This window comes from Bactrocera latifrons, unplaced genomic scaffold, assembly GCF_001853355.1.
Source record: "Bactrocera latifrons isolate USDA-ARS-PBARC rearing strain unplaced genomic scaffold, ASM185335v1 scaffold_331, whole genome shotgun sequence".
Lineage (NCBI taxonomy): Eukaryota > Metazoa > Arthropoda > Insecta > Diptera > Tephritidae > Bactrocera > Bactrocera latifrons.
Genome location: NW_017536970.1, coordinates 100,910 through 117,226, shown reverse-complemented (window position 1 = coordinate 117,226; position 16,317 = coordinate 100,910). Strand labels below are relative to the sequence as shown.

Below are 16,317 nucleotides of genomic sequence, written 5' to 3'. Positions count from 1 at the left end.
AAGTTCAATAGCGCAGCGAATTGACGCTGGCCGCCTTTCAATTAWTAGCGTTGACATGCGAACCGGTGTAGAATTTGATTTTTTACTAAAACCGTAAAAAGTGGGAAAAAATAGAAGTGAAAAATATTTGCGGTAACGTAATATGCGACATACTTTTGTCAATTTCTCAATATTTTCACATACGCGACAGCGGCGTACTGTAATAAGGAACATGTGGGTGTTTATGGGTAAATTGCTATAGATTTATATAAAGACATTTATGTATCTTTTCATACATTATTATGGACAATAAGATGTAGTTTGTATTGAAAATACCGAACTGAATTAATATGAGAGAAAACTTGTGATATTTATACTCTTGCAAAATGTCGCTACAGTTTTGTTCACCACAGTGGTTTGGTTATTATAGCTTGAGTGGTTACATGGGTTTAAAACTTTTTTTCAATTGTTTAACTTGTCTACAACATCTTTCGAATATTGTTTTAAATTTTCAAGTAGATACGAGTTTCGGAGATACAGCCTTGAGAACTCGTTTTCTCGAAACTGTGTTTTTGAAGTTGGTTGGAAAAATTTCTCTAGAACTACTCAACCGATTTTCTTGAAATTTTACGCAGCTCTTTRAGATACAGTTCTTAAAAACTTGGACGAAGGATTTTTTATCAATTACAACTATATGAAAAGAAAAATGTCCTGAAATTTTTATTTTTTTTGTATAAATGTCTGCCAAAAATCCAATTTTCAGGTTTTTTCCTTGTTCAATGTTCTAGCTCAAGGTTTTAACTAAAAAACGTATTTTATTACTTAAAAATTGTAGAACTTTTTTGTTAATAGTGGTTGTTTATAACAATAAGAAAAAAATGTTGAAAAAAGGCTGTTTTTACTCGAGGAAACCCCAGTAACCCCTTAAACTAATTTTTTYCCCAACAATTTTAGCCCACAGCGATCCCTTTTGCCAAATCACACTTTAATAGCAGTATTTAGCGCATTGCTATGGTACTTTGGTAATTCTAAGAGATTAATCGTGATGTTCGAAGGTTCGTCMTCCAATAATTCAAGAATTTGATTCTATGTTCCAAGTCTAGTTGAATATGGTGGAGGATCAATCATGGTGTGGGGATTTTTTATCGGGAGTGGTGTTGATTCACTCCATATGATTGATGGAATTTTAAACAAGGAGAAATACGTCGACATCCTAAAAATGTCATGTTGCCATAGGCTGAGGAAAATTTACCTGTTATAAGAAAGATAACAATTCGTAGCATACGTTAACAAAAAAGTTTTTGAATGAAAATTYTATCAATGTTTTGAAGTGGGAATCACCCATCCCAGACTTAAACCCTATTAAACMTCTCTGGGTGATGTAAAAAGAACTATAAGCAGCAAAAATATTCCATTTATGGATGTTCTTTGTAATAAAATAAGGACGGTATGGTAAACAACACCAGCAGTGTGCCCTCAGAGTCTTATAACGTAAATTCGGAATCGGTGTGAAGCAATATAAAAGTAAAAGAGATAACCAACAAAATACTAACTGAAAGTAAGCAAGTTTTTGTAACATCGTTTCTAATTATTTGTTGCCCTCAAATCATTGACTCCACATTATTTTGTTAAAATCTTCAAAACAAAAACGAATTTTAAACGAAATTATTACTATTAGAGTTTAAGTTTAAGATAGGTTTCAATTAAATAAGCGAAAATACAATAAATATACATGATTTATTTGAAAATAACATCATTTACTTCAAAATAGATGTCGTATCTAATTAGCTGTCAATAGCTGTATATGTGTAACTTTGGTTCAGATGTTACAAACAACCGTTAGATGAGCAAAACTATTATATTGCGAGAGCAAAAAAAATCTAAACAATAAATATTATTTTTAAGGGCGCAAAATATGGCACAACCCWAATGTATAATCTTAGCGATTTTGTATGCGTGTAATTAGGGAAAGCAGTTAAAATATTTGCAATTTGACACATAAAGTCGCGTGCTGCGGAATTGTGTCTATGCTGACATATAAACATACAAATATAGTTGATACAAGCGTGCAAATGTGTAAGTGTCAATTTGTCAATTTGTCAATTTGTATGACAGCTGAATTCAAAATAAGCCATAATCGGTATTTATTATATTCAATATTTATCTTTTCCACTTCCAACGTTGAGATCGTTCAACAGGCTTTTGACAGTGTTTTCGAATACAAATGCACACAAGCATACATAAAATCATACATGTAAATTTGTAGCTATATTTGTGCATGCCTTTCATTAAATAAGGTGAATGACACATTTATTTATGGCTAAACATTGATTTTTGTTTTTTTTATTTCTCCTATTGGTGTCTCAAACAAACGCTAAAACTGATTTGTTGCTATTCGAATGAATTTGTTCTTGCATGTTCAGAATGGACTTTTTTTCARTAAAATTAATTTGTGATAAAATTGCAAAAAAATATTTTTTTAAAGAGAGGAGTTTTGAATGAAATCATTTAATTAAAAGTAGATATAAATTTTAATTAAATATATGACATGTATGACACTTATGTATTATATAATGATGTCGAGTTCTCTTAGTTATTATATCACTCCATTGCCTTACCTTTTAAGAATTACCGTAATTTTCTCTTAAAGGCTCTCCAAAGGTATACATACATATATCGGCCGTTAAGAGTTACATGGGTTTGAGGATTTAAAAAAATCTATTTTTTTCATGGTTTTATTAAATTCAACAGCACTTAGAGAAGATTGTCCTAAATTTTCATGTAGACCCGAGTAATAGTTTCGGAGATACAACCCTGAGAACTTGTGCGCTAGAGGCGTTTTTCCCGAAACTGTGCTTTAGGCGTCGATTGGCAAGATTTCTTGAGAACTACTCGCCGATTTTCATAACATTTTACACAGGCTTTTGAGATACAATTCTTAAAGATTCAGACAATGAATTTTTTTAGAATGCAACTATTTGAAAAAAAATCGCGAAATTTTCATTTTTTTGTTTTTTGTGAAAATGTCTGCCAAATATTTAATTTTCAGTTTTTTCCCATCGTCCAAGTTCTAAGTTAAGGTTTTAACAAATGAAGCAGATATTTTTCATTTCATATGATTCCGTAAAGAGTTATCCTGCCAACGGGGTCTCACCTTTTTTCCGAGGGGTCCCTGGAAATGGCGTTACAATAGTCGAGTTTAAAATATTTTTTTCCCCAAAATGTCAGAATTTCTTTGTTATGTGTAACAATAAAAATTTTTAATAAAATATTTATTTTTTTTACATGAGAACAAAAGTTTATAAAAAAGGCTTTCCCGAGGAAACGCCTGTTACCCCTTAAATTACCAAATTATTATTTACATCTCTATATTATTTATATTGCTCTGGGAGGAATAGACAATACAGGTGRCATAAACATGCACTGTACATATATTACTATAGACACTAAGCTGTCGTCTCGGCGATCACTCGGATTTCGTCGTTTATTCTAATTACGTTTGTATGTATGTCTATGTGTCAACGAGTGTGGAATTAAAAATAATTCTACAATACTCAATACTCATACAAATAATTAATAAATTATACGGCGCGTTCTTAATTCTTAATTCCTGCCATTCAAAGTGAAAGGTAAGACAATAAAAATGAGAAAAACTTAAACAAAGACATATTTTTCGAAATAATTACAAATTATTTGGAATATTCTTCAACTACGCTACCCCACACCGACGAGTTAATCAAAAATCTTTAAAAAAGTGTAACGTGTTGCCACTCGTTGGTGTTAGAAAATACGCTGATGCCTGACTAACCCTGCTAAGGACTATAATAAAGATATTAATAAAAAATAATAATTACCTCAGCTACTTTGATTTAAGTGGCCTTATTAAGGATAAACGATTTTGCAGTAACTTTATACCATTTATTTCAAGTCATAAACACCTAAGTTYGTTTTTAGGTTAAGTTTTGGTTCTGATGATTTTTTGACTGATAAAAAAATATTGATAACACTATACATTTTCAAAAAAACTAAAACACAAGCACTTCAGCAATATTGTCTACTTACATATAAACTCGTTTGATCCTTGCGAACCGCCACTACCACCGTTCTGTTCCGTACCGTTCGTTGTAATGCTGATCGAAGAACACTTGAAACCATCGTTCACATACACGTGATCCAATGCGGGATTTGTTTTCATTGTGTATGCGCACTTGTCACTTCTRCAAACGACTACCTGTCACTTGTCACTTCGTTTGTGTGTATGTGTGTTCAGCTGACGTCGTGAAAGTATTTGCTCGTTAGCGTAGAATCCGCGCGCAGACGCACACACAGCCACTAATGTCTGCTAAGTGTGTGTATGTTGTTGTTTCCTCACTTCTATTTGTGAGTAGTTATTTTTTGTTTTTGCAATTCTCGTGCTGCTCGTATTACGTCGTAATCAGATTTCAGGCGAAAATATTTGTGCAGATTTTTTATATTAAATATTTGTTGTTTGTGTTTGTACAAAGTTGTTGTGTTTAGGTGTTCTTTACTCCTTTTGCATTTTTAGCTTGGAATTTTGCTGCAATGGATGAAATATGAGATTTGATTAATGACGACGTTTCCGTTTTGTGCTTCTGTTTTTTTTTTAACATTCTTGAGTTTTTATTTTTATGTTTTTACATTTGAACATTTTGCGTATTAAGTAAAAATTATTTTCATGTACATATGTACATACATATAATAATTTATACATATGTATGAAGGTATATTGTATATTATGTATACCACAATATCGGCGGCACTTAGTAAAGGAAGCCTAAGTAAGCTTGAGCGAAGTTAGCTGTTTTGATTTCTAAAGTAAAGTCTTTGGCATCATTTTAGTTTCACTTTTAGCGAACTTTAAGCAAACTATTCTGAGTTCTGTCAAAGCAGTTCATAATTTCACATTATCTTAACTCGACTTATGCCTTTTTCACATATGACAACAGCTATGTATATGTATCTGTATTATGACATTTGTTTTTGTTCACAGTTTTGCTCATATTACTTTTGAATTACTTACATATATTGCATAATATGGCATTTGCATGTACTTTAAAACGTCATAATTTTGCATTTGCTTGTATTTTAAAACCTTTACATTATTGTACACGTAATAAGCGTTACCTAATTATGATAAATACACACTTTTGCGTATGAAGTTGCAAAGTTTTTATAWGAAAAATGACAGCTGGGCGAGTGCCTAAATTTGGGATGTCTGTGTATATTTTTGAGCCAGCGCACGACAATCTGCATCAATTAAGTTAATTTATTTTATTGAATTATTGTTTCAAGAAATTTGCCTTAATATAAATATGTTCTTAGATATACATACATATGTATATGTATGTATGTACATGTACAACTACTCGTATGTTCGTGTTTTTACTAACAAATGTCGCACGCKATTCCTTGCTTAACTGCTTACATAAATATACTCGTATAGTACAAGTATATTSAAATGCATTGGTAATTTAAATACATATGTTATGCAAGTGTTTGATAGATCGCAATTTATACCCTAAGGATATTGAATTTTAGATGTAGGGTTATATAATTTATTACCAACAAATACTATCAAAGTAAGTAAATTAATGCGGCTTTGTAAAAAAATCGGATATAGTGGGAATATATTGGAAATTTAAAGCTCATGTTCATGTTTAGAAATAACATACTACAAATGAAATTTTTCCACTCTAATTTTATATAATATTATACATTTTGGAAGATGTAGGTGTATGTGATTATCGATGGTAAAATGTTTTCCAGAAGCGCACCTTGCCACATTGAAACTAATAAAAGAAGAATTTTATTTTCTTACATATAATATGTAGCACGATTCAATATATATGGAATATTTCGTTGTGATATTAATAAAAAATCACGCCGTTATAATATATTTTTTAGTCATTCAGGATTTTTTCATTTTGTACTTTACTCAGGAATTCTTCTACAAACAAATGTTTATCAGTAAACGATTTTTAGCGGCAGACTTTTGATACACAATTTAGGGAATATGTTCTTGTGGCCCCGCAAACCTTACCACCAGTATTCTAAATATTTGACTACACTTTATAGCGGTACTTTTTGCGGTATAGAATTTTTTTTATTTAAAAATAAGTTGATGACATGTTATTAATCAAAAATATTGAAAACAAAATACATTCAGTTATAGATAAATCAATTGAAAAATGTAAGAGACTGACATGCGATGAAAAATGATATTTTTTATTTCTTAATTAAATTTTATTTATAATTGAAATTAATAGATATATATATTTTTTTAATTGAGACACGTAGTTTAGTCGGTGTAACAATAAATTGGGCCGCTTTTGTATAAGCACAGAAAAGCTAATTTGTGTTTTACGCATTAAACGTAATAAATTTAAAACTATAATTACAATTAGATAATATAATTACTAAAAAAAAATAAGAAACAAAGTTCGAATAAAATGTTAAGAAAGTATAGTGGTAGGGTTTGCGTGGCTAAGTTTAAAAGTGTTGGTATGGCACAGAATTTTTCTTAAAAGACTAAGGCAGCTGTATTAAATGCTTCAAAACTACTTTTATTTTATTATTTTTATAAAATTCAAACTTATTTATGTTTTATTATAAAAAAAAATTATAAAATTAAATCTTATTTTTTTTTTTTAATTAATTTTGTCGACTTTACAGCTTATCGTTTTCAAAACTCTTTTAATTTTGAGTATTTTTTTGTTTCTTCAGTGAGCGAAAGATGCTTTCAGCACACCAGCGAAAGTTTGCATAGTTCAAGTTATATGAGTTCACGGGTTAAAAAAAAAATCGATTTTTTATTGTCTTATTAAATTCTACAACACTTCTAAAATATTGTCTTTTCAAGCTGATCCAAGTAATAGTTTCGAAGATACAGACTTGAGAACTTGTGTGTCTGTGGTTTTGAAGTCGGTTGGCAAGATTTCCTGAGAACTATTCAACGGATCATTAAGACATTTTGCAAAGGAATTTGAGATACAGTTCTTAAAGAATGCTATTTGAAAAAGAAATTTCGCGAAATTTTCACTGAAATTTTCATTTTTTTTGTTAAAATGTATACGAAAAATCCAATTTTTAGTTTTTTGTCCAAGTTTTAAGTCAAGGTTTTAACTAAAACACGTATTTTCTCACATTACATAGTCCTGTGAGGAGTTATCTTGCCAACGCCGGCGCATCTTTTTTCCGGAAATGGCGTCGCAATGGCCGAGTTCAAAGTATTTTTTTCCAAAAATTTCAGAATGTTTTTTTGAAAGAATAAATAATACTAATAAAATATATAAAATTTATATGAGAAGCAAAAATTGTTGATAAAGGCTATTTCTTACTCGACGAAACCCATGTAACCCTTTAAAAATGAATATTTTCTTTTATCGCGGTAGTTTTTGTATTGTATGTCTTTATTGTTTTCGTATGTCCGCGCAATTTCATTAGAGTTAAATTTTTTATTTACTAAAATAATGCAAAAAAATGCCGTTATATTGTTTACATAATAACGTTTTAGTAAAAATCCAAAACTTTTAAAATAAGTAATAATTTTTAACCTACTATTTTTTTTTTAGTTGAGAGCAGCAGCGAATGCTAGTGATAAAATAAAATTGTTGATGAAAAAATATAAAATTAAATAAATCGAAATTTATAACAAACATTTAATTGCAAAGCAAAAGTCAAAACAGCACATTCACGATCTTATTTGTATAAATTGAGATTTACTGAAAATTATGTTTAATTCATTTTTCACAATTTAAATGGTTTGTTTTTTACTCAAATAACATTACWTTACTTTTATTTACGGCAAGTTCCCAAGGATTCCTTTTTCCATTATTTATTAATGTCAGTAAACCATTACACTGTCCTCATTGAAAATCGAAATAGCAACGACAATTCTTATTACGTTTAAAAAATACAATTTTCTTTTACCCAAAACTATTACTATGTATGTGCATACATACATATGTACATACAAACTCACATATGCATATAGTATTTTGGAATGCTTACATTTTTTGCTTGATTACGAGCTAGCGCCACAATTCAAAACAATCGGGGAATGCATGCAAATTTCAATAGGGTTTTGCTTTATTCACTAGTTTACGAGCTCAAATTTGTTGGCGTTTTTCGCCAAAACACAGACTTGCCGCACTTCACTTATAAAAGGCGATTTAAACGCTYATAGCACCCAACTTGAGCCGCTATTACGTATGTTTTTGACCGCTCAAAGTGCTTTGATGACCGTTTAACACTATAACTGTTTCACTTTATTAACGCTGCAACGGTTTTATTGTCAATTGAATTTAATCATCTATTTATACTGGCACACACGAGTTTTTCTTTCTTTTTGTCGTATCTGCATATAGCTTTACTAACTTTGACTTTTAAATGGTTATCTCGTCACGACGATGTTTCAAACTAAACTGTTTTCGAACTTGGCTCAAATGGTGTCTTTATAAAAATCAAAGCGCTTATTTGCTTCGTCGACACCGAATCGCTTTCGGTCGCTTGTCGTTGATCGTCGTCAGTCACCGCAGCTGAGCAACGTCGGCAGTGGATTGATCGTTCGGGTTTTCTGTGCTCTTACTCTCATTTTTTTGATGGCTTTGCATTTTTTTGCTTTGAAAGCTCGCACATACCTACAATCGTGTATATTGTTTGTGTATTTCAACTTTGTGTTTAGTATGTTTGCTTAGATGTTGTTGTTGCTTTATTCTCAACAAGTTGTGTTTGTACGTTTTTTTTACAAAGTTCACGCTATTCATGCCGCAGACACTGCGTCGCATCAAGTGAGTTTTTCATTTTCAAAAATTCCACTGCGCTCAATTCACTCCACTGTTGTATTTGCATACGCTTATGCATTGTGTTACCTGCGCTCTTTCGCCTTCATTGTAGATCCAACGCGTGCGTTAGTCGCTTGCTGGTAGTTTCCGCTCGCATTGTTTGTGTCTTCCCGGCTGTCAAACTGACTCCGAACCGCCTCTAACCGGTTGCCATTTCACCGCACAAATGCTCTCTGTTTACGTTTTTCTAAGGCTCCACACGTCTGTCTTTTATGTTATCGTTTTTTAGACAATTTTATCTTTCGCAAATTTTGAAGAGCAATCATTAGCATAAGCTTGTGCACTAAATGTCTACGGGCCATATATTTTCGCCAGATGGTCGCCGTCTACCTGCTTATCGGTCATAGTAGGCGTTCGCCAATGCCGCGAGGTAGTCACCATGTGCTGACGGTGATGTTGGCATTCTAGCTTAATGCCTTGTTGTCGTAGGAGGCGACTTTGAAGGCGATAGCATTCGTGAAGTTACYAGCAAGGGTACGACGACAAATGCCAGTGTGTGCGAATTTCGCAGCGAGTTTCTTGTCGAAATCTTTTGTTTGTTCAACTAATGTGGCATTGAAATTGCTACTCGCTATTAATTGTCCGTCTAGGGCGGTAAATCCTTTAAAAATATTTGATTCTTGTGAAATAAAAGGGTTTGGAGAATAATGCAATAAAAAATATGAGTTTGCATAACAAATTTTAAAAATGTATATTTTGAATTACGAAAAAATAAATAAAAAAATTAATAAATGAAAAATAAATAAAAATAAGCATTATGCTAAATAAATAAATATAAATTATCTCAATATTACAATTTTGAATCTATGTTCCTTTGGCTGTCTTCGCGCTCTAGCGTAGTCGTAGCGAACTTTAAATGGATCGCTTAAGACGTTTTGCTTAAAAAAATGTTATAATTTGAAAATCATTAATATTTTATTATTTTCTTTGTCAAATTGATCASATCGGAATACTATGTCATATATGTAGCTACCCAGACGATAAAAATTAAGTCCTTATTAGGCAAACTTTTTTATTTGGCGAGTTATTAGAGCTATTATTTTTATTACTTGAGTAAAGCTTTTTTCCATTTTCATGATATTTTTTTCATTATATTTTTTTAGTCGCAGATATTTAAWTATTGATTACTTTGATGTTTTTTGCATATTTTTAATATTTTTATTGGCTAAGGAGGTATGAGTTAATGTTATGCTCTGCCTTTTATTTGCCGAAAATGTTCTTGTGCCCGGGAACCTAAATTAAGGACAAGCTTTCAGTRTGCTTAAACCCTTCGACAAGGAGAGGTTTCTGTATCCTCGCATAGCATTTCAATAGAACTTCATAAGCCCTCTCCATACCTAGTACATCTGTTGGAAGATGTAGGCTGTTGGAATTGGGATAGTATTCGCGCATAGAGGGTTTCCTCATAACAGTAAGAAGGAAAGTTTATATCTTATGTGAATTTGGGTTTCTATATTTACGGTAGCGTTTTCTCTCTCTCTTTCAACGATTTCATTTGTGGTGCGATAAGAAGCTTTTTATGTCGCATTTTTCAAATTTTTTTATTAATTCCTAAGTAATATTTTGAAAACTTTAAAGAAACCCAATTCTTCTTTCTTCAATTCTATCAATTATTCTTTCTGTTGTTTTCGATCTTTGCGTTGAGAAAAAACGGCTTTCAAAAGTTGAATATTTTTTTGCAGAATTCTGAACAAAATTGTTCCCCACTGGAACGTAGTTCTTACCAAACATTTGGATATACTGTATGTATATACCTAGAATATAAACAGATATGTTATCGTATTTTTTATATATTTTAAAATTATAGTGCTTAGAAAATTAATTCGTTGATTTCACGTCATTTTAATATTTCATTATAGGTAATGATAACACTAATAGCGGAATAACACGCTTTTACTAGGCTTGTGACTGACATTTTCAGTCTCATGTGTTTTATTAAATTTTCATACATTTTACGAGATCTTTATTAGTTTATTCAGGTTCATCCCCATATTGCCAATAATAGTTATCGATTGTCTCTCGCGTTTGCTGAAATTCTGTTTTTATTTTTATTCTTAAGTTCAGGTACCTAACAAAATTGTATGCCGATTTTCTACTAATAACCACTTCTTATTTGTTTTTCATATCTTATGATTATTTGTTGTTTTTTTGCGCTTTAATTTTGTGCTTTCTCATTATAGTTAATATCCAAACTTTTATGCCTCTAGCTATTTTTAATTTCATCTACCATTGTCCACTTGTGGCGTTTATTCTTTTTGAGAAAAAAGTTGATATGGGGATTTTTCCGTTAGATTTGGTTTTCGATGTTATATATTTATTTACACACATAATCACATGTACATATATAGTATATTAATATATTTAGATATATAATTACGCTATATATTAAAATGTAGATTTTGATATAGGTATCACTTTCACATTATGACGTTTTGCGCATGGGTCGTTTTAATGTAGGAAAAAAATATTTGTTGTAAAATTATATGTTAACCCCTTGCAATACTTCACTGTATATTAGTTGAAACATCAATACATAAATTAGAATAGAAATAGCGTTTMAAATTCATCTGAATTCAAAGCTGTTCTTTTGTGTAAAAACCCCAATGACCAAAGAGAAAACCAATCAATAGCGACAATGACCTACTACGTTTATTTCCAATTATGCACTTATGTACATGTGTTTGTGGTTGTTGGTATGTGTGCGTGGTCGCTGCTTGTCATTTTCGTTAATTTTTGGTTTTGTTGTAGAAAAACCCCCTAAAAGATTAACACACTAGGTGTTCAGGTCATGTGATGCTTGTTAAATGCGTTATGCTGCATTATACACAAATAAGGCTACTATGGAATATATAAAATGTATTGACAAATTCAAAACTCTCAATGTTAAATTATACGTCAATAATACGTATGGTAATTGAAAACAAGTAAGGAAGGACTATGCTTGGGTGAAGCTGGGAATATATGTATTTCGTCAACTCTTGCCATTATTACAGTMCAAGAGCATTTTTCGGAGAATTAATAATAGACATAAAGTACAGTCTTTAAAAAGTAATATAACTAATAAACCAACTTCCACACATTTTCGTTACTAAACTTTATTATATCGAAAGCAATTGAACTTCCTTAACTCAAAACACAATAAAATCCACAAAAGAACTTCGAGTTATGGAAGAACATTTGTAGAAATTTTTATTTCTATTGCCAATTCAAGAGTTCCAGTTATAGACTTTCGAGTGGAATTCAACTGTTTTATCTTTCACTTAATTGTGCATATTGAACGATTGACTGAAAACGGGTTTCCCAGAGTGACAACTTCACTTTTGGGGAACAAGAAAAAATTGTAAATCTGGTGAATACGGTGGTTTATCGATGGTATTCRTTGCGTTTTTATAYTCTCGCAACAAAGTTGCTAARGAGAGTATTATAGTTTTGTTCACATAACGGTTGTTTGTAAGTCCTAAAACTAAAAGAGTCAGATATAGGGTTATATATACCAAAGTGACCAGGGTGACGAGTAGAGTTGAAATCCGGATGTCTGTCTGTCCGCCCGTCCGTCTGTCCGTCTGTCCGTCCGTCCGTCTGTGCAAGCTGTAACTTGAGTAAAAATTGAGATATCATGATGAAACTTGGTACACGTATTTCTTGGCTCCATAAGAAGGTTAAGTTCGAAGAATGGCAAAATCGGCCCACTGCCACGCCCACAAAATGGCGGAAACCGAAAACCTATAAAATGTCATAACTAAGCCGTAAATAAAGATATTAAAATGAAATTTGGCACAAAGGATCGCACTAGGGAGGGGCATATTTGGACGTAATTTTTTTGGAAAAGTGGGCCTGGCCCCGGCCCCTACTAACTTTTTTGTACATATCTCGAAAACTACTATAGCTATGTCACCCAAACTGCATAGAGTCGTTTCTTTTAGGCATTTCCATATACAGTTCAAAAATGGAAGAAGTCGGACAGTAACCACGCCCACCTCCCATATAAAGGTTATGTTGAAAATCACTAAAAGTGCGTTAACCGACTAACAAAAAACGTCAGAAACACTAAATTTTACGGAAGAAATGTCAGAAGGAAGCTGCATCCAGGCTTTTTTTTTAATTGAAAATGAGCGTGGCGTCGCCCACTTATGGACCAAAAACCATATCTCAGGAAGTACTCAACCGATTTCAATGAAATTCGGTATATAATATTTTCTTAACACCCTAATGATATGTACCAAATATGGGTGAAATCGGTTCACAACCACGCCTGAGATCTCGATTATCACTTTATCATGCGAGAGTATAAAATGTTCGGTGACACCCGAACTTAGCCCTTCCTTACTTGTTGGCTTTAAATTCAGTCACAATCGTGGCTCGATGTGGTGGTGCAGTATCGTAGTGTAAAATACATGAATTGTTTTTTCACAATAGAACTCCTTATTGACCATCTGTCCCTCCAACAAACAACGAACAAATTTATCATGTACCAAACACCTAGATTTTTAAGGTACTTTGGCGAAGTTTTCTTGGTTCGGCTTATTTTTCCCCTCCATTCCGATTCCATTGCTGACTTGTTTGCATGTCAAACTCAAATGTGGGATTGGAATTCGATCAATCATTTTCAAAGAGACCTGCTTACGGTACTCTTGAGAAAGAACGCGTTGCATACCCAAAATATCAACCAAAATCATTCAAACGGACTCGCGAGAGAGATTTTCAAGCATCATATCCATCACTTTTTTAATATTTTCATCACTTGGAGAGGTCGAAGGTCGGTCCAGAATGAGGCATATCTTCAAAGAGCTTTRTACCACTCTTAGGCTTTAGTTTTTGATAAAACTGAATACCGTAAGACGGCATACCGTAAAGTCGCTACTTGTGCAAAGTCTTATTTCGTCGTTGGTTCTCGATTTAGTTGTCATAGTAATTAATAAATTTTGACAATGTATCTAAAACTGCTCGTATAATAGTATGCATCAAATTTCCTTGATATTGTTAAAGAATTTCCTCGATTGGAACTATAGATAAGTTATCGCATTTTCAGTAGTTCTCAACATTACCGTTTTGTGGGGATTGGTCGTGGTTTTCATATGATTTTGCCCTTTATAAAAGTTTWTACCAAATTATTGGGTATTACCAAATTTGCACATTTTGAACATTTTCGTTTTCGAAAAAGTTACAGAGCTAATATTTTATGGTCGGATAATAGACCCGAGTTTTTTCCGATAGAATAGAAAGGGGGAATAATAAAMACAATTGCCATCAGATGGTTTTACACCGAAGATCACCAGTCGGTTTTAGAAAAAAATATTTTCATATGTTATGTAGGAAACTACAGTCGTTGAAAAATACATTAAACAAGATGAGATGAGAGAAGAAGATGCGATAATGTTAAGGGACCATGGAAATATTCAGCACACTTTTCAAAAAGCGAATAGAGTTTTACRCTAATTAAAAAGCTGCTATAAAGATATCCTATTCTGATACTTCTGGCTTTCAAGTCTTATACGTAAAACGGGCATAGGGTGAAGTGTTAATTTTTTATGTTTTGTTTATTTTAAAAATTAAAATTTAAATATTTATTTTCAATAAACCGTCATTTCCCAATTTTTGATTTTTTTCGACCCTAGGCAATATACTTCTAGCATAGAATTCTTTGTAGGTTTTACTCGCGGAGAAGGCGGAAATCAGTGCAGCAGGGAAGACCATCCTTGGTGATGTCGGAATCGCGTGGAACTTAAATAATATGAAATTTTTTGTTATGTTTAAAATTTGTATTTATTGAGATAAGTCGTTTTCAAGCGTTTATTATCAACAMCAAACGTGTACCTCAAACGTGCTTTTAATTGCGATTGGCAGTTATTTATCACTTTACAAAATGCCTAATAATATACTAATTAATTTAAAATTAGTTTAAGATTCGTTGAATTCTGTTAATTAAATATTCAATATACAATATGTATGTATGTATTTATGTGTAAGTTTATGAGCCGGTATGCCTAGGATGGAATGTTGTTTTTAATTTAGAAATGTGTGTCAGAAAATGAGCGGAACAAGCTCAAAAAGAGAGACAATAATAGTAAGCTTGTAACGTATAAATTTGTAATTGAGTTGGCAAAATCACGTGACGAACATTTATGTAAACAAACGATGTGAATATATTGAAGCTATCAACGCGACACCTAGTAGTATGTGTGTGTGTGTGTGATAGCGATCGTTTAAAGCCATCATAAATTGATTGTTTATTTTTAAATTTATGCGAGGCATTGTGTTACAAACATACATACACATGCATACATACGAATAAAATTCACGAGGCATGTGAGTGCGGTAGCATTAACGATTCGAGTGGACACTTTGCATGCGAAAGCCAATAATTTTGTGTGTGTGTGTTTTGTAGATATGTATGTGTGTATGTTGTGAGAAAATTGGCTTTCCTTATATTTACTTGTCGTTTAGTCGTAAATATCGGCGGTGTATTGAACTTTGAAAAGTAAAAACAAAATATGTATGTATGTATACATAAATATACGCTATAATGATTCATAACTGACCAATTTATGAATTATATGTATGGTATGTACATGCATGTATGTGTGTCTGCTTAATAAGTTTTATATTACATACTTGAAGCTAATTTTTGCTTTATATTCATAAATTCTTAAATGAGTGCAAGCACAACAACACAAAGACAAAACAAAAGCGTCGGTGATAGGCAGTGATAGGCCACAACAAACAGCAAACCTGTTGGTTGCCACTTAATTGAAAAGTTGTAAATAGAATTGAAAAGCAGTCGAACTTAATTGAAGATCAATTGGAAGGAGGACAAAAAGCATACACATATGCACAAACATATTTGTATTAGGCTGACAGCGAGACGTGGGGAAAACTGGATAATAAATCAATAATAAGAAATTGATTGCACTTAATAGAAAGGTGATTGTGGTGCTGGTGAACATTGATAAGTGCATACATACATATTCTTGGTACAATGCGAATATTGGTTTTCATAAATTGATTATATAATCTTGTTTGCTTAATAAGTAAGACAGACTAAGCAATAATTTCAGTGGGATGTGAACTTTGTCTTTGCTTKAGGGAAATCAGTATGTTTGAAAAGATAAATGGGATAGGTTTATAATTGAGAATTGAGAAAATTAATTGTCAACACTTTGAATTAATCCTGGGCATATACATATGTTTGTATAAAATATTACATTTTCATCGAAATTAATGGAAGCGAAGGGACTAATATTATTTTATGGGAAAAAGGGGGAAAATGGATCGAAATCGATCATGCTCATGCTAAGAGGTTCCATGGGTTTCCTTGGGTAAAAAACAGTCTTTTTCAAAAATTTTTTTCTTAAATAAAATAAATTATATTTTAGTAGGTATTTATTTAGATATTACATTTTTTTACATATTAACAAAGGAAATTTGAAATTTTTGCAAAAAAGTTTAAAATATTTTTTTCTCAAAAAAAAAAACA

General features: G+C 31.9%; 1 protein-coding gene across 4 annotated transcripts in view; it reads right to left on the bottom strand.

Moving 5' to 3' along the window:
* LOC108971253 (sodium-independent sulfate anion transporter) overlaps positions 1-16,317 on the bottom strand; it is an 81,710-nt gene that overhangs the window by 4,058 nt on the left and 61,335 nt on the right. For 3 of the 4 annotated variants that reach the window (XM_018937206.1, XM_018937205.1, XM_018937204.1), the window contains one exon: positions 4,042-4,537. In XM_018937206.1, the coding sequence (XP_018792751.1) occupies positions 4,042-4,174 (133 nt within the window). In that variant the 5' untranslated portion in view covers positions 4,175-4,537. Of the gene's footprint in view, positions 1-4,041; positions 4,538-8,010; positions 8,410-16,317 lie in introns of those variants that run through there. The other variant, XM_018937203.1, reaches the window with a different exon arrangement.